At 40.0% G+C, this 18,666-nt stretch overlaps 1 protein-coding gene across 3 annotated transcripts in view; it reads left to right on the top strand.

Annotated features, from left to right (window-relative positions):
- Positions 1-18,666, top strand: part of CA13 (carbonic anhydrase 13) — a 69,570-nt gene that overhangs the window by 21,263 nt on the left and 29,641 nt on the right. For 2 of the 3 annotated variants that reach the window (XM_074386915.1, XM_074386916.1), the window contains exon 3: positions 11,279-11,476. In XM_074386915.1, coding sequence (XP_074243016.1) covers positions 11,279-11,476 — 198 coding nt within the window. Of the gene's footprint in view, positions 1-5,787; positions 6,167-11,278; positions 11,477-18,666 lie in introns of those variants that run through there. The other variant, XM_039464635.2, reaches the window with a different exon arrangement.

The following is an 18,666-nucleotide window of genomic DNA, read 5'->3' as shown; positions in this document are numbered from 1 at the left end:
AGATTCACAACTGTTAGTAAAACCAGTCACTTCTCCATGTAGCTCTGGTTCCTTCCAATGGGGAATGGTATTTCAGAACCAAGATCTGGGTGCTTGTGTTTAATGACCTTTGCAAAAATCATAATAGTAAGAATTATAACAGTGAAAGAAGTCTGACCTAACCAACTTCATCTTGCCTTTCACCTCCAAACTGCCCTTGATCATTTCTGGGTGTGAACCAAGCTAACTTTGGGAGAAATTTAGTTTATAATTTAAATGGTAATAACCCTTCCCAAAACAAAATCATCTTTATAAAGCAAATGAAAAGCCTTTAGGTTATGAGGATAAGAGGATAAGCAAATAAGCCATTGTTCTGGAGCTCACAAGATTTGCAACTTCCCCAATTACTCCTATAAATAACATCACTATTGTAGAACCTAAGATTGACCTTTTGAGATGTCTTTTCAGGCTTTTGCATTTATAATAACAAGATGGCCCCGACCAGACCAGCAACTCCTCTGTGGCCCCCACCCAGAAGTAGACTCAGCTCTTGAGTATCATTTTCTATACCCCTATAATTGCATTTCCAACCAATCAGCATCACCTATTCCCTAGCCCCCTCCCTACCAAACTCTCCTTGAAAAACTCTAACCTTGGAATTTGGTGGGAGGTTGATTTGAGTGATAGTAAAATTTTGAGTAGGATGAGGTGGCTCACACCTATAATTTCAGCACTTTGGGAGGAGGCTAGGGCAGAAGGATTGCTTGAGCCCAGGAGTTTGAAACCAGCCTGGGTAGCATAGTGAGACCCTGTCTCTCCCTACAACCAAAAAAAATTAAGTTACCCAGGCATGGTGGCATATGCCTGCAATCTCAGCTACTTGGGAGGGTGAGGTAGGAGGACTCTTGAGCCTGGGAGGTGGAGACTGCAGTGAGCCATGATTGCACCACTGCACTCCAGCCTAGGTGACACAGTGAGACCCTGTCTCAAAAAAACCAACCAAACAAAAAAGCTACAGTCTCCTATTTAGCTGGATCTATTGCAATTCCCCTGTTTTGATCAATAATTGGTTCTGCCTAGGAAGTGGGCAAGATGAACCCATTGGGCAGTTTCAGTGTCTGGTAGCAAGGGGTAGGTCCAGATTTGTAGAGCTTGAGCTACTACAATTTGGGAACTTTTTTTTTTTTTTTAAAGAGAAGAAATGTAAAATTATAAATGCAAAATTAGTATATGGCTTTAGAAATGGTCCCTCAGTGAAGGGCTATAGATTTTAAGGTTTATGGGCTTCATTATTATTGGGATATTATTGTTTTTAGGATCTTTCAGTGAACATAATATTCAAATACAACACCACAGGTTTATTTCTTAGCTTCTGTCATTTTGTATTTTTGTATAAACCAGAATGAAAATCATGGTTCCAGAGATTATCAATATATTTGTTCATTTGTTCTATCTTAAAATTTATACAAAAATGGTTTCCAGCTGGGTGCATTGGTTCCTAATCACAGCACTTTAAGAGGCCAAGGTGGGTGGGTCACTTGTCAGGAGTTCCAGACCAGTCTGACCATCATGGTGAAACCCCATCTCCACTAAAAAGACCAAATTACCTGGGCGTGGTGGTGGGTGCCTGCAATCCCAGCTACTTGGTAGTCCGAGGTAGGAGAATCGCTTGAACCTGGCAGGTGGGGTTGCAGTGAGCTGAGATTGCACCACTGCACTCCAGTCTAGATGACAGAGAGAGATTCTGTCTCAAAAAAACAAACAAATAAATAAACAAAAAATGGTTTCAGAAGCATAACACTAATATCCTACCAAAAACAAACCTACTAGTAATGTTCAAGATTTTCTTGTATTTCTTCTTAATATGTAATATGTCCTACTAAGGATATATATATGTAGCCAAAATACTATATTCAAATGCTATTTAACTTTTTCTTTATGGTTACATTATCAATTCAGTATACAAATAATTTTAATTGTTTCTGTTTGAATTCAATTTCAGGGTTTGCTTTTTATTCTCTTTGATTTAATTTTATTTTTTAAAAATGCAGAACAGTGTTAAAAGAAAAATCTTGGACAAGTTAAATTGAACAGAGTTTAATTGTGCAAAGAACAATTTGCAAATTGGATAGTATCCCAAATCAGAATAGGTTCAGAGAGACCCCGGCCCTACCCTGTGGGTAGGTTGATGGACAGAGAGAAAGGAAAGTAACAGACAGACAGAAAATGGAAGTCAGATACAGAAACAGCTGGTTTGGTTACAGCTCAAAGTTTGCCTTAGTTGAATAGGGTTTGAACAGTTGGCTGCCTTTGATTGGCCAACACTCAGTGATTGGCACAAGAGTGGGCTACAGTTTATTTACACATCTAGTTAGGTTATAGTTCACTATATACAGAGAAACCTTTAACCTGAACTTAAAATATGCAAGGAGGCAGCTTTAGGCTAAAGTTAATTTAAAGACATTATGATTAAAAGTCATAAAGATATACTGAGAAGTTTCACTCATCCCTATCCCTCTGTCATTGAAAAGAGGTCACAATCCAGATCCCAAGAGACGGTTCTTGGATCTCATGCAATAAAGAATTTGGGGTGAGTGCTCAGAGTAAAGTAAAGGCAATTTATTAGAAAAGTAAATAAATTAAAGATTGTCTACTCCATAAGACAGATCAGCCCCAAAGGCTACTGGTTGGCTACTTTTATTGTTATTTCTTGATTATATGCTGAACAAGGGATGAATTATTCATGAGTTTTTCTGGGAAAAGGGTGGGAATTTCCTAGAACTGAGGGCTTCTTTCACTTTTAGACCATATAGGGTAATTTCCAGATGTTGCCATGGTATTTGTAAACTGTGGGGCTGGTGGGAGAGTCTTTTAGCATGTGAATGCATTATAATTAGCATATATTGAGCTGTGTGGATGACAGAGATCACTTTCGAAGCCATCTTGGATTTGGTGGGTTTTGGCCAGCTTCTTTACTGCATCCTGTTTTATGTCTTTACTGCATCCATAAAGCAGAGTCTTTATGACCCGTCCCTTTTGATACCCTTCCTGCCAACCTCCTGTGTCATCCTGTGACTAAGAATGCCTAACCTCCCGGGAATGGAGCCCCCCCAAAAGATCCCAGTCTTATTTTATCCAGCTTGAATTCAAGATGGAGTTGCTGTGGTTCCATTGGCTCTGACACTTCCACCCCATTCACACTCATCCTCAATAAGGAACCATTTTAATTAATTTATGGCTTATCCTCTACATCTTTTTGGTAAAAATCTGAAAACATGTATGCAGTTTCTTATTTCTCTTTTTTTCTTAAACATGTAGTCTATTATATACACTCTTTTGCACCTTTGCTTCTCCCACCCCCTATCATCAATACATCCCAGGACTCACTTTATATCTGGTCTGCTCATGGAGCTCTTCATTCTTTTTATAATTGGACAGAAGCCCATGGAATGGCAGCTGGACACAGTGGCTCACATCTGTAATCCCAGCACTTTGAGAGGCTGAGGCAAGTGGATCACCTGAGGTGAGGAGTTCAAGACCAGTCTGACCAACTTGGTAAAACCCCATCTTTACTAAAAATACAAAAATTAGCCAGGCGTAGTGGCACATATCTGTAATCCCAGCTACTCCAGAGGCTGAGGCAGGAGAATCGCTTGAACCTGGGAGGCAGAGGTTGCAGTGAGCAGAGATCACACCATTGCACTCCAGTCTGGGCAACAAGAGCGAAACTCCATCTCAAAAAAAAAAAAAAAAAAAGTCCATTGAAGGATGGATGCTCTACAGATGATATAACCAGTTTTTTATGAATGGTAATTTGATTGTTTCCAAGATTTAGATTGCTGTTTTAGAAAATTATATAGACTGCCCTATGATTTTAAACAAGAGGGAACTTGAAACTGCTACTGCAAAATTATAACGGACAGTGAAAAGACCAGACCTAAGCAACTCCTTATTTCTTTTTCTTTTTTCTTTTTTTTTTTTTTTGAGACGGAGTTTTGCTCTTGTTACCCAGGCTGGAGTGCAATGGCGCGATCTCAGCTCACCGCAACCTCCGCCTCCTGGGTTCAGGCAATTCTCCTGTCTCAGCCTCCTGAGTAGCTGGGATTACAGGCACGCGCCACCATGGCCAGCTAATTTTTTGTATTTTTAGTAGAGACGGGGTTTCACCATGTTGACCGGGATAGTCTTGATCTCGTGACCTCGTGATCCACCCGCCTCGGCCTCCCAAAGTGCTGGGATTACAGGCTTGAGCCACTGTGCCCGGCCACGCAACTCCTTATTTCTAACTTCTAAGCTGTCCTTATTCATTCCTATGCATAGGCTGAACTAACTTGGAGGAGGAACATAGTTTATAGTTTAGAACAAAGATGATAACAGCCCTTGCCCAAAACAAACCCTCTTCTTGCCTGGGGACTAGACTGCCTTTGTAGGACTAACAAATTGGCCAAAAGATTAGAAATTATGGTTTAGGAGTCATGCAGCTGGAGGCTACAAGATTCTGACCCTCCCCAAACTGCTGCTGGGAATAACATCACTATGGTAAAGCCCAAGATCAGAGCTTGAGATATTTTGCAGACCTTGCACTTGATGGATCAGCAGGCACCACCCAGATTGATAAACTGGCTGATCTGACCCTATGGCCCTATCCAAGAACTACCTTAGTGCAAGACAGCTTTGCCTTCCTATGATTTCATCTCTGACCCAAACAATGAGCACTCCTGACTCCCCCTACCCACCAAATTGTCCTTAAAAACTTTGATCCCCAAATGCTGGGGGAGGCTGGTTTGAGTAATAATAAAACTCCGGTCTCCTGCACAGCTGGTTCTACGTGAATTACTCTTTCTATATTGCAATTCCCTTGTCTTGATAAGTAAGCTCTGTCTAGACAGCGGGCAAGGTGAACCCATTGGGTGGCTACAAATTGTGTACCAAGCAACAAAAGTAACAATTTGGGAAGTATTTGAAGCCCACTGACCAGAATTTCTTTAACAATTTTGGTCTACTCATTTATTCATCCATTCATGTAACCACTATTATTGTGTATCAGGAACTGATATTTACTCAAAACGTTAAGAACATTATTCATCTTGACATGCTAAATCATCTGAGTTACTGAAAATGGGCATACTAGGTTTCTTACAAAGAAGTTGCTTGGATTTATAAAATAGGAGGCAGTTGACCTGAGACAAGGCAGTAGAAAGTGGTTCATGTACATACTTCTCATTTTTCACTTTGAACCCAGAACTCCTGCTACTCCAGGCCAGAAATTCAAGCTCTGCACAGCTAGTTCTGCCTCCGGTCGTAGGGTAGCAAGCCCACCAAGCACCCAGGAAAGATGATCTGAAAACCTTCTTTCTTTCGATGTCAGGAGGGCAGCAGAATTTGGGGACCAGATCTCAGCAAGCCTGCAGGGTGAGAGGAAGAGGTAAGGAAAGGATGAATGGGCAATGAAGCCAGCCCAGGGCGGGGAGCTCGTCCTCTCCAACAGCGATTCCGCCGGCTTTAGCTGTGCGACCTGGGGTGGGTTACCTAGCGCCTCTTAGGCCTGACCTCCTCATTAGGGGACACAAGTCTTTCTCGAGGGAGTGCTGAGAGCCTTTTATGGGAAAACGTGGGTAAACGTTTTAACTTAGCTAAGAACCTGGCCCACGGTTAGCCTTTAATATGTCGTTATTTTTCAGTGGTGGTGATTACCATCGTCATTAATGTTTTGTATTTGTAATCACCACTGCCACGGCCATCTCCGACCTCTTTTACGCCTCCACGGGGATCCCCACCTCGGCCTGGCAGCTCCCGGCTCTGGTGACTCATTCATTTCCTGGAAGCCCTCTAGGCAGCCCTTTCCTCTCCGGAGTGACTCCTTCTCAGAAGGCAGGGATCCCCTCGGAAACCTTTCTCTCTCCGTCTCGCTGTCGAACTCCATCTCTCATTCCCGAGTCCAAACTGAAGAGACTCAGCCAGCGGCTCGGGCGCCTTCCCCGCACGCCTCTGCCGCCTGGAGGGCGCGGGCGGCAGCGCCCCTGGCGGGCCGCGTAGACGGGCTCCCGCTCGGCCGCCCGCGCCCCGGCAGGCCTCCCCGCGCCCCGCCCCGCTCCCGCCGCGCTCTCGCTGTCCAGCCACATCTTCCTCTGCCTTCCACCCCGCGGGACCATGTCGAGGCTCAGCTGGGGATACGGCGAGCACAACGGTGAGCGCCTTTGCGATCCGAGGGGGACTTTTCGCGGGGTCGGCGGAGGCGGGGCAGAGGGCTGGCGCCACGTCCCCGCGCCCGCCGACCACACACTCGGCTCGCGCTTTGAGAAACTTTTCGGTTCCTCTTTAAACTGAGCAGCACTGCCCGGAGCCCAAGGCAGGAAGCGGAGAGCAGGCTTGTCAGGGTAGACCGGGTGTTGGTAGTGCATAGGAGTCTTGGTGTGTGTCGTCTCTGTCAGGATTCCCCAGATTCCCAAATGTTCGTACGAGTTCGTTCACCTTCATCTGAAAAGCCAAGGACTTTGCCTAGTAACAGCCACTTATCAATTATACCCTTGGAGATTAGAAGTCTGATGACACACTTTAATGAAATAAGGACAAGTTCGCTTTCAGTCTTGGAAGCTCACTATTATTCACTTGGGAGAAACAAATCGTAGCAAATCTTTGAAAATATATTTAGGAAATCTTATTTATTTTTATTTTTTATTTTTTATTTTTTTGAGACGGAGTTTCCCTCTTGTTACCCAGGCTGGAGTGCAATGGCGCGATCTCGGCTCACCGCAACCTCCGCCTCCTGGGTTCAGGCAATTCTCCTGCCTCAGCCTCCTGAGTAGCTGGAATTACAGGCACGCACCACCATGCCCAGCTAATTTTTTTTGTATTTTAGTAGAGAGGGGGTTTCACCATGTTGACCAGGGTGTTCTCGATCTCTTGACCTCGTGATCCCTCCGCCTCGGCCTCCCAAAGTGCTGGGATTACAGGCGTGAGCCACCGCGCCCGGCCCAGGAAATCTTAACTTGCATCGTGACACTGAAGATTAAGTTGGCTTCTTGGCAAACAAAATACTGCATGTTTCCTAATAGCTGTTAACTGTTAATATTCCCATAGCAATTTGCAGTTGGTTGACTACTACTGGGGACTTTAGTAAGGCTTCAGGTTCTTGCTGGGAAATGAAGTTATATTGTGAGTTACTTCTCCACTCTTCTCTCTTTCCACGCTTGTCAAATGATGAGTAAACGGTTACTAAAATTGTAATTCTTTGATAGAAATATATTAATAGGATGAACAATAATGAGACACACTTCTTGTATATTTCACATTATCAAAAGTAAAACATTTTTCTTGTTTTTACAAAGTTAAACTGAACTGATTGTTTTAAATGATAATTACTTGAAATAATTACAGTGACACCAAAAAGCCTTATAATGAATAACTGTCAAAATTAAGGTTTGTGCATATATTTCGGAACATCATGTTGTACACATAAATATATACTTATTTTTGTCAATTTAAGAAGTAAATACATAATAATTAGAGAAAAAATTAAGACTGACTAATAATACTTTTCTTCTATTAGCATGTACATGATTGAACAGTATAGTATGGCCAAGTTTTATAGCAAGTTTTATTTCACAAACTAATAGAAAAGTTCCATTTCTAATTGTAGCCTGTTTAATTTCTAATTGTAGTCTCTTTTCAAACATGCTAGTTTAAAAATGGCGGCAGGTAAAATTTATAACTTTAATAATAAAAGGTATATAGGCAGATTTCTTCTTGATTAAGGCCATAATTATCTTACATTTTGCTAATTTCCAGTGTGTGTTTAGGGGGGAAAATGACAAAACAAATCTCCTTTAATTTTCCTCTCTGCTGAAGTTGTTTTTATTATGGTTACTTAGTAGTCATTGAATCCCAACTGTGCCCCTATGATAGGAAGAAGAAGGGTATTTCAATCAATGGTTATTGATTACTCTTTAGTAGGTTAGAAATTATTGGCCAGAATGAAGCTTATCTTCAGGAATTTTAAAAATTCATCTTAGAAAAGCCTTTAATAAGGAGTGATTTTGTATATCGGTTAGGAATTGTAGAGCCATTCCCTTCTTTTAGATGCAATCTGTCTCTGAAGACCACATCCTTACTTAAAGATGTGGTCTTCAGAGAAAGATTGGCAAAATCCTATTGGAAATGTATTATATACTATCTAGGCAAGTTTTTATTTGTTTGTTTGTTTTTGAGATGAGTCTTGCTCTGTCACCCAGGGTGGAGTGCCATGGTGCAATCTCTCAGCTCACCTCTGCTTCCGGGGTTCAAGTGATTCTCCTGCCTCAGGCTCCCAAGTAGCTGAGATTACAGGTGCATGCCACCACATCCAGCTAATTTTTTGTATTTTTAGTAGAGATGGGCTTTCACTGTGTTAGCCAGGAGGGTCTCAATCTCCTGACCTCGTGATCTGCCCTCCTCAGCCTCCCAAAGTGCTGGGATTACAGGCGTGATCCACCATGCTAGGCTCCTAGACAAGTTTTGTTGTTTTTTTTTTTTCTCTGTTTAAACATTGATAAAGCCAGTGACTGAGCAGATAAAAAGAGGCTTAAGCTGGGAATAGCAACGCTGATAAAATGGAACATCAAGACCTGAAGCCCTGAAAGGGTATTATCTTCGCAAATAACTTAGTGACTTCCTCTAACCTTTGACTACCTTATTAGTTTAGTTTAGGGAATGTGACATCTCTGAAAAGTGTATGTCACTTTCCTACATCAATTGAGCAACCACCGTATATCTATAATTAAGAATTGTGTTGGCCGGGTGTGGTGGCTTATGCTGTAATCCAGCACTTTGGGAGGCCGAGGTGGGCAGATCACCTGAGGTCAAGAGTTGGACCAGCCTGACCAACATGGAGAAACCTCATCCCTACTAACAATACAAAATTAGCTGGGCATGGTGGCGCATGCCTGTGTAATCCCAGTTACTAGGAGGCTGAGACAGGAGAACCCCTTAAACCCAGGGAGGAAGGTGAAGGTTGCCATGAGCCGAAATGGTGCCATTGTACAAGAATTATGTTTAGGCCAATTATGGTGGCTTGCTCCTGTAATCCTAGCTACTCAAAAACTGAGATGGGAGGATCTCTTGAGGCCAGAAGTTCCAGACTAGCCTTAGAGGTTAATGGGGGTCAGAGAGGAGGAGGAGGAGGAAAATTTTTTGGAAAAATTGATAAAGGATACGTTTTTAAGAGGCAGGGTACTGAACTGACTATGGTAGTTAGTAGATAATATTGGAAATGTGATATGAAGTATTATTACTTTTATTTTATTTTGGTTTGACTCTTCTTTTAAAAATGGTTCTGATTATAAAGGACTGAAAATAGGAGAGCAAAGAAATTAGAAGAAAGCAAGTCTTTATTAATTGGAAGACTGTCACCTGCATGTTGTGACACATGCATTGCATGTTTGAAATTTAATTTTCTTTAGATTAACTCTTATTTGGTGGCAGCAAAATAGAAGACATTTTCAGAATTAAGGAGAAAAAATGGTCTAGGTTATGTATAGAAAGAGTACTCAGAAAGATGGTAAAAGTATTAAATAAACATTTTTTTTTTCTGTAATAGGTTCTAAGTAAGGACTTTTGATGCTCAAGTGGCTTTGAAGTCCAGTTTGTCAGATGACACCTCTTAAGCTGAGTGTGTAGTTATATATTTATACTATGATTTTGTGTGCCTGAAGGATATATGAAAGAAAGAATGTATGTATGTATGTGTGCACTCTCTTTTGCAAAAATGCATGGTGGCTCATGCCTGTAATCCCAACACTTTGAGAAGCTGAGATGTGCGGATCACCTGAGCCCATGAGTTTGATACCAGCCTGTCTAAGTGATATAGTGAGCAATATAGTGAGAATTTCTCTCTACAAAAAATAAAAATAAAAAAATAAAAATAAAAAAGTTTTTTAAAAAAAATTAGCTGGGTATTGGGGTGCACACCTGTACTCCTAGCTACTTGGGAGGCTGAGGGGGAAGAATCATTTGAGTTTGGGAAGTTGAGGTTGTAGTGAACTGAGCTTCCACCTCTGCGTTCCAGCTTGGATAACAGAGCAAGAGCCTGTCTCAAAAAAAAAAGATTTAGAGTTTGAAGCTGTTGATGATTGTGATATATTGCATTTATTTAAATATCACTCTAAATTTTATCATTTTAAAATGTTTTTTAGTTGTTGTTAGTAACATGCTTAATTAATTGTCATGCCGTGATGTTTTAATTAGTACTTGATTTTTAGTAAAAGATTGGTAAGCAAAGTAGGTGGGGAAATCTTAGTCAGTAGCCAGTGCACTGCTCACCTGGTGCTAACCTTCTAAATTTCACGAATAGTAGAGAGAAGAGATTAAGAACCTATAACCTACAAGGTGACTCACATCTGTAGAGTGACATGGAGCTTACATGAAACTACAACTTTGTGGCTGATTTTGAGAGGCAAGACTTTATATAGAGTCTTCCAAAGAAATGAAGAGGATTGAAAAGGGAACCGTCAGCTGATTGGCTCATTTCAATTTCTCTTGTCTGATTTGTGAACTTGATGTAATTTTGACTTTTTGAATAGAGGACCAGAATGACACTTGTCTCTTGTGTTGAAATTCAAGTGTAACATTGGCAAAATAACCATGGAAAAACCTTCTGAAATGAAGAAAGAGAAAAATAAATTACAACCTCACTCCACTTCAGATAATCAACAATATTACATTTCCTGACATGGTGCAGCCATTTTATTGGGATTATCCTAGGTGAAAAATTTGTATGTATTCTTGGCATGCCTGTTGCACAGGTAATTGAGTGGAGGCCTGAGTGACACCAGAAGGTAGCACTGAGTGATAGAAGGAAGAATAAAGGACACCATCTTTAAGAATGATACCCTTCCTTTGCGTCACGGCTTTCTCAGCTTTTTTGACTCTCTCAATCTGCAAACTTGACCTCTGGAGCAACCACAGCTCATTCCTGGACCTGAGACTGAATGCTATTGTTTTCAACGATGAATTGTGTGATTGTTTTTAGTTTGGTAGAAGGTTACCTTTGGAGACTACTTTATAAAATTTACGGACTCTGCTGTCTATAAGGGTTATTTTGATTCTGAAAATGATTTAAGGCACACCAAGAGTTTCCTACCTCTGTAATAAAAACAACTAATCTTGTAAAAGAAAAATTACACTCAAAGTTCCTGAGGATGAGAATCTCATTTTATTAATCTTTGCATTTTCTTCAATTTCAAGTACAGTGTGTTATACTCAATGAATGTTTGTTGAAAGAAAAACTTATATAATAGTTTTCTTTTGGTCCTGTATATTTAAGGTCCTATTCATTGGAATGAATTTTTCCCTATTGCTGATGGTGATCGGCAATCTCCAATTGAGATTAAAACCAAAGAAGTGAAATATGATTCTTCCCTCCGACCACTTAGTATCAAGTATGACCCAAGCTCAGCTAAAATCATCAGCAACAGCGGCCATTCCTTCAACGTTGACTTTGATGACACAGAGGACAAATCAGGTTGGCTTTGTGTGTGTGGTCATGAGTGAAGCGTTTGGATGATTAGACGACACTCTCTTATCTTTCATGTTTTGTTTTTGCTAGACCTGGAATTTGTGAAACTGAAGTATATTTTTTCTTCATGTGAATTGAGATATCTTGTTATATATTTGAGCCTTCAGATAATCTTACCTTAAAATAATAAAAATAAGTATTTAGAAAAGAGTATTTAGAAAAGTATTTAAAATAATAAAAAGGAGTATTTATAACTTCCCTTAGCATTTACCATTATAAAAATATTGAAGTTTAATAGTTTTTATACATATTTCATGATTCGTTTCTGCAAAGTTTTAGCTATAATTATTTAGCATTATTTGCAAACCTGTAATGCCATTTAGTACATGCTTGAATAGAAAAAGGTTAGTTTTTAAAAAAATCTTATTTTTTTACTTTAATTGCAAAAGTAATATCCATATATAGTAAATAAAACAATATGGAAACATATGACAAATATTAATGTCTTTCTTCTCACAATCTCTCCCGAAGTAACTAATGTTATATTCTTTTTTTTTTTTTCCTGAGGCAGAGTTTTGCTCTGTTGCCCAGGCTGGAGTACAGTGGTACGATCTCGGCTCACTGTAACCTCTGCCTCCCAGGTTCAAGCGATTCTCCTGTCTCAGCCTCCTGAGTAGCTGGGATTACAGGCATCCACCACCACACCCAGCTAATTTTTTTCTATTTTTAGTAGAGATGGAGCTTCGCCATGTTGGCCAGGCTAGTCTCAAACTCCTAACCTCAGTTGATCTACCTGTCTTGGCCTCCCAAGGGGCTTGGATTACAAGCATGAGCCCCTGCGTCCAGCCTAATGTTATATTTGTCTATAATATTTTAGTGCTTAGTTATGTATACATACATGTGTATCATCCTTGTTTTGCATTTTCTTATTAAAAATACATTTGGAATAATGCTATATAACTCTGAAATTTTTTCCCATTAAAAATATTTTATAGACATCTTTCCAGATTAAAATATATCTTGTTAAAAAGCTAAACTGTAGCCAGGTGTGGTGGCTCACACATATAATTCCAGCACTTTTGGGAGGCTGAGGTGGAAGGATTGCTTATGTTCAGGAGTATGAGACCAGTGTGAGCAACATGGTGAGACCTCATTTCTACAAAAAATAAAAAATTAATTAGGCACAGTGGGGCATGCTGGTAGTCCCAGCTACTGTGGTGGGTGAGGCAGGAGGATTGCTTGAGCTCAGGAGGTCAAGGCTGCAATGAGCCATGATAGCGCCTCTGTACTCAACCTGGGTGACAGAGCAAGATCCTGTCTCAAAAAATAAAAATAAAATAAAATAAAAAGTTCAATAGTATTACCTATGCTTACATCATAATTTATGTACCATTCTTCTAATAATGGACATTAAAGGGAGGGAAAGTAGAAGTTAAAAATTTTTTAAAAAATAAATATTTGAAATACTTTTTTTACTGCATATTCCCTATTAGTACTGTTTTCTAGAACACATGATAAAAGTTTCATTTAGTGATGAGTTGTTGGGATAGTGTCTTTCACACTGTATAAATAATGGACCCACAGGTTGTTTGTTGATTTATTAAGTGATGAGAAAAGCATTCTTGAAAAGAATGTTTAATATCTCTTCAGGCATATCTACTGTCCAAGCATAGATTCTGTCTAAGGTATCAAGTTTAAATGTAAGATGAGATGAAAGATTAGAGAGAATCATATATGGAAACACTTTTTAGGGCTTTTGACAGATTGATTTTATTTTTAGTCTAAGATTAGGATGATGGTGTATTTGCTTTATTAATGAAAATATATAGTTAAATTTTAAAAATCCCCAATTGAAAGGAAGTTTTTACTTATCAATTGGGCCCAGATTTAGGTTAGTTGTAGTATCTTGTATTTATGTAAAGCTTTATTATCAAAAATTACAATTTTTGATAATAAAGCTTTACATAAATACATACTTCATCCTCATATTTGTCAAATTCATAAAAGTGGTAAGTTTTTTTTTTTTTTTTTAAGATAAGATCTCGTTCTGTTGCCTCGGCTAGAGTGCAATGGTGCGATCATGGCTCACTTAGCCTAGACTTTCTGGGCTAAAGCAATCCTCCTGCCTTAGCCTCCTGAGTAGCTGGGACCGCAGGCATGTGTTGATTTTTGTATTTTTTGTAGAGACAAGGTTTTACCATGTTGCCTAGGCTAATCTCGAACTCCTGGGCTCAAGGGATCTGCCAGCCTCAGTCTCCCAAAGTGCTGGGAGCCACCACACTGGCCTAAGTAGTACGTTTTCATCAAAGCATTGTAGAAAATGCATAAAGAAAAATTAGTACATGGCATTTTCAACTTTTTGGAGGAAGTGCAAGTAAGGAGGAAGGAACCTGGCCTTTTATATAAATATGTTCAACTATATTTCCTTCAAACCCTCAGTTTTGTGAATCTATGTTAATGAAAGTGGTTAGACCAGGCATGGTGTCATACGTTGGTAGACCCAGCTACTGCGGAAGGAGGATGATTAGTTAGGCCCAGGAATTTGAGGGCTGCCTGGGCAATAGCGAGATCCCATCTCTTGTGGTTAATGTAATATATATATATATAGTAAAATTGTCCAGGTATTCTAAATACATAGTTTAAACCACTCGTAATTGTAGTTTGATACTGTTTATGTCAAACATTTAAAAAGTGAAACTGTCTCAAAAACAAAAATAAATAAAAAAAGCCAAACATGGTGGCTCAAACCTGCAATCCCCGCACTTTGGGAGGCTGAGGCAGGTGGATCACCTGAGGTCAAGAGCTTGAGACCAGCCTGGTCAACATGGTAAAACCCCATCTCTACTAAAATACAAAAATTAACCAGGTGTGGTGACACATCCCTGTTATCCCAGCTACTCAGAAGGCTGAGGCAAGAGAATGGCTTGAACTTGGAAGGCCCAGGCTGCAGTGAGCTGAGATCATGCCACTGCACTCCAGTCTGGGCAACAGAGTGAGACTCCATCTCAAAACAAAACAAAACAAAAAAAGTGAGGCTACTCATTCCTCGGTTTAGAATGAAAAATGATTACATTTTACTTCATCTAAAACTTCAAGTCTTTTCTTTATAAACGTAGACATTCATAGTGTAAAAATTTTCTACTCTAATTTGCTCTATGAGAACCCAGGTTTCTCTCTCTCTCTTCTTTTTTCTTTTCCTCTCATTTTCCCTGTACTTCGGGTTAATCAGTGAAATCAATTTATGTTTCCAGATTTGACACTTTGTCATCAGTAGTATGTGCTCTTTCTTTTAAATGAAGATCCTTTTTCTATCTAGTTCACAATAAAATTACCAGGATTAATTGAAAATATCCATAAAGTACTTTCTGAGACAGAAGCTTTGTAAATATGGGTCGTGATTCTTATTCTTTTTTTCTTTTCTTTTTTTTTTTTTTTGAGACAGAGTTTCGCTCTTGTTACCCAGGCTGGAGTGCAATGGCGCGATCTCAGCTCACCGCAACTTCCACCTCCTGGGTTCAAGCAATTCTCCTGCCTCAGCCTCCTGAGTAGCTGGGATTACAGGCACGTGCCACCATGCCCAGCTAATTTTTTGTATCTTTAGTAGAGATGGGGTTTCACCATGTTGACCAGGATGGTCTCGATCTCTTGACCTCGTGATCCACCCGCCTCAGCCTCCCAAAGTGCTGGGATTACAGGCATGAGCCACCGCGCCCGGCCTCTTATTCTTTTTCTCTCAAGATAAACCAAAAGAGATTGTTTTATGGTGATTCAGGGGATTAAATCAGTTAAAAAGAAGAAACCACAATAGTTAAACAAAATAAGTTTTTGCTGTTTTTTTGATTTTTGGTAAACTATTAAAAACACAAAGATACTTCCTGTAGCAAAGCACATTAATTTGAGTAAAACAGTTTCCATTTTTTGAAGAAGTCATTCTTGACTGAGATTAACCCTGAATCCCAACTCAGGCATGTCAATAAACCACAGGCATGAAATCCTCCTCATAGTCCTTGGAGGGTGTGTTTGGGTGAACATATCCATGCTCCATAGTTAAACTTGAGAGAACTACTAAAATTTCATAGTCCTTTTAAAAGGGAGCAGAAGAGAGCAGATGGCCATTAATTATTTTTCTTTTTCTTTTTTTTATTGCATTTTAGGTTTTGGGGTACATGTGAAGAACATGCAAGATTGTTGCATAGGTACACACGAATTTTTTTCTTTCTTGTCTTTTTTTTTTAAACTTTGAACAAAAATTTTTTTAAGAGAGGGACACTTGCTTTGTCCCCGGCTGGAGTGCAGTGGCCCAGCCATAGCTCACTGTAACCCAGAACTCCTGGGTTCAAGTGATTTTCCCACCTCAGTCACACACTACCCACACCTGGCTCATGATTTTTTTTTTTTTTTTTTTTTAAATAGGGTCTCACTCTGTCACTCAGGCTGGAGTGCAGTGATACAATCTCAGCTTACTGCGATCTCTGCCTCCCAGGTTCAAGCGATTCTCCCATCTCAGCCTCCTGAATAGCTGGGATTACAGGTGCATGTCACCATGCCTGGCTAATTTTTTGTATTTTTAGTAGAGATGGGGTCTCACTATGTTGGTCAAGCTGGTCTCAAACTCTTGGCCTCAAGTATCCACTTGCCTTGGCCTCCCAAAGTGCTGTGATTACAGGTATGTGCCACCGTGCTATTCCTGGCTCATGAAATTCTTTAAGAAGACTTCCTATTGACTATAATATACAGGTGAAATAGTAATCTGATGAATAAAGACAAGGCTGTTCTTGCCTCAGCTCCTGGTCTTTCTGAACTCAAACAGGATCTCGCTTCTTTGGGAACCTCACCTGAGGCCCTACCACCCTTATTGTGGCTTCCAGGGCATCCTGGGATTTTCGTAATGCAGAACTCTCCACACTATCTTGTAACTGCTAATTGGCTTCTCTGTCTTTCCATTGAGCTAAAACTCTCTATGAGTAACAACTATGCCTTACTTACCTACCTAGCATGGTACCTGGCACATGGTAGGCCCTCAATACGTGTGTGTTTAAGTTACAAAAAATATTTTTGTGTGTGTGTGATGGAAGGACATGGAAAATACTATGACATAGCATTAGGGTACACTAGCATACATAGATTAACTCCCAATAAAATTACAAACCACAAGAAATCAATTAATATTTACCATTTAACACTTAAATAGTTAAACATTATTTATTGTTGGAACCTTTATTTTTAAAAATATATGGTACTAATTTTTGTATTTTATAAATGAAATAGTTCTTGGATTATAGTAAGCACTCAATAACTGTTAGTAACTACTACTACTAACAATAATAGTATATCTTCTTTCCGTAGATAAAATATGTGTGCCAAAATGTTAAACAGATGTTCAAAGGAAAATTGTCTCCTGATTAAGAAAGTCCTGCTGGGAAGAGCAGTAACTTGATGAATTCAGTGATGATTCTTGAATTTCATCTCTAGAAAATATCAAATTCTCAGTTATGCTTCCATTATCTAGTTCTAGGTAACTTCCTGAAGTCAAACAAATTATTCACAAGATCTTACATTATATATTCCTTAAAACACACACAACAAACAGCAAAAGATTTAGTAGGTGGACATGCCATAGGTATGTAATCCGAGGAGCTAAGATAGCTAGGAAAATGAATTGGTAACCTATGACAATGTGACAATTATATAAAGCTCTATTATGATTATCTCTTTTCTTTACTACTAAATTTCTTGAGAATAAGGACAACTTTTGCTTATCATTGCATGTTTGGTATTGAATAGTTGCTAGCCCATAGTAAGCTCTTAATAATTGTTGAATTAGAGAGTAGCTTGGTGTGTATATGCTCTGAATAAAATAAGCCAGATTTAATGAAGGTTCTTCTGGCTTCCTAAGTAATACAAGGTCCTACTGAGTGGGAACATCTATGTCCTTTGGTCTCTGTTTTTCTCTCGGTATAATCCTGGAAACTCTATGCTCTTGGCTCTTGTTTCTCTAGATTCCAAGCAAATTGCAGATGTGCTGTTCTTGTAGCTTTACCATAAAGCAAGTTTACCATAAAGTGATTATTTTTAGGTTCACTCTTCCTAAGAACTTAGTTGTTGTTGTTTTTTTTTTTTTTTTTTTGAGATGGAGTTTTGCTCTTGTTACCCAGGCTGGAGTGCAATGGCGCGATCTCGGCTCACCGCAACCTCCGCCTCCTGGGTTCAGGCAATTCTCCTGCCTCAGCCTCCTGAGTAGCTGGGATTACAGGCACGTGCCACCATGCCCAGCTAATTTTTTGTATTTTTAGTAGAGACGGGATTTCACCATGTTGACCAGGATGGTCTCGATCTCTCGACCTTGTGATCCACCCGCCTCGGCCTCCCAAAGTGCTGGGATTACAGGCTTGAGCCACCGCGCCCGGCCAGAACTTAGTTTTTTAGTGATTCCCAGATAACTTCAGTAGCATGCTTACAAACTAGTTTGTGGAGGAGTACTTTAACAGGTGAGGCCTCTTACCTTGGTAATGTTAATTGATTCAAGTACTTTCTGGGCACTGGAGATACAGGGGACCACAATAGTTTCTGTCTTAAAGGAATTTGTATCCTAATTGTCAGACAGTAAATGCGTGAGCAAACAGATCCTGTTGCCAGGTTGCTTCTCATTCAAGACAGCTGACTACAGTGTAGTTTAAGAAAATGGCTAGGGTTAGCAAATTACCAACAATTTTTAAAAAGTCGAATTCAAGGCTGGTATGGTGTGTCACACCTGTAATCCCAGCACTTTGCGAGGCTGAGGCGGTAGGATCATTTGAGCTCTGGAGTTTCAGACCAGCCTGAGCAATATGGTGAAACCCTATTACTACAAAAAATACAACTAGCTGGGTATAGCCAGGTGTGCCTGTAGTCCTAGCCACTGGGGATGCTGATGTGGGAGGACTGACTGAGGCTGGGAGTTTGAGCCCCACTGCACTCTAGTCTGGGCAACAGAGAGACACCTTGTCTCCAAAAAAAAAAAAAAAAACAAAAACAAACCCAAAACACTGCAACCTCTACTTCCTGGGTTCAGGCGAGCACTTCTGTCTAATCTCTTGTTTGTTTTGTTTTTATAGAGACATGTTGGCCAGGCTGGTCTCGAACTCCTGACCTCAAGTGCGCCTGCCTCAGCCTCCTAAAATGCTGGGATTACAGGTGTGAATCACCACACCCAGCCA

This window comes from Saimiri boliviensis, chromosome 15, assembly GCF_048565385.1.
Source record: "Saimiri boliviensis isolate mSaiBol1 chromosome 15, mSaiBol1.pri, whole genome shotgun sequence".
In the NCBI taxonomy this organism is placed as follows: domain Eukaryota; kingdom Metazoa; phylum Chordata; class Mammalia; order Primates; family Cebidae; genus Saimiri; species Saimiri boliviensis.
This window is presented reverse-complemented; position numbering and strand designations above follow the sequence as displayed.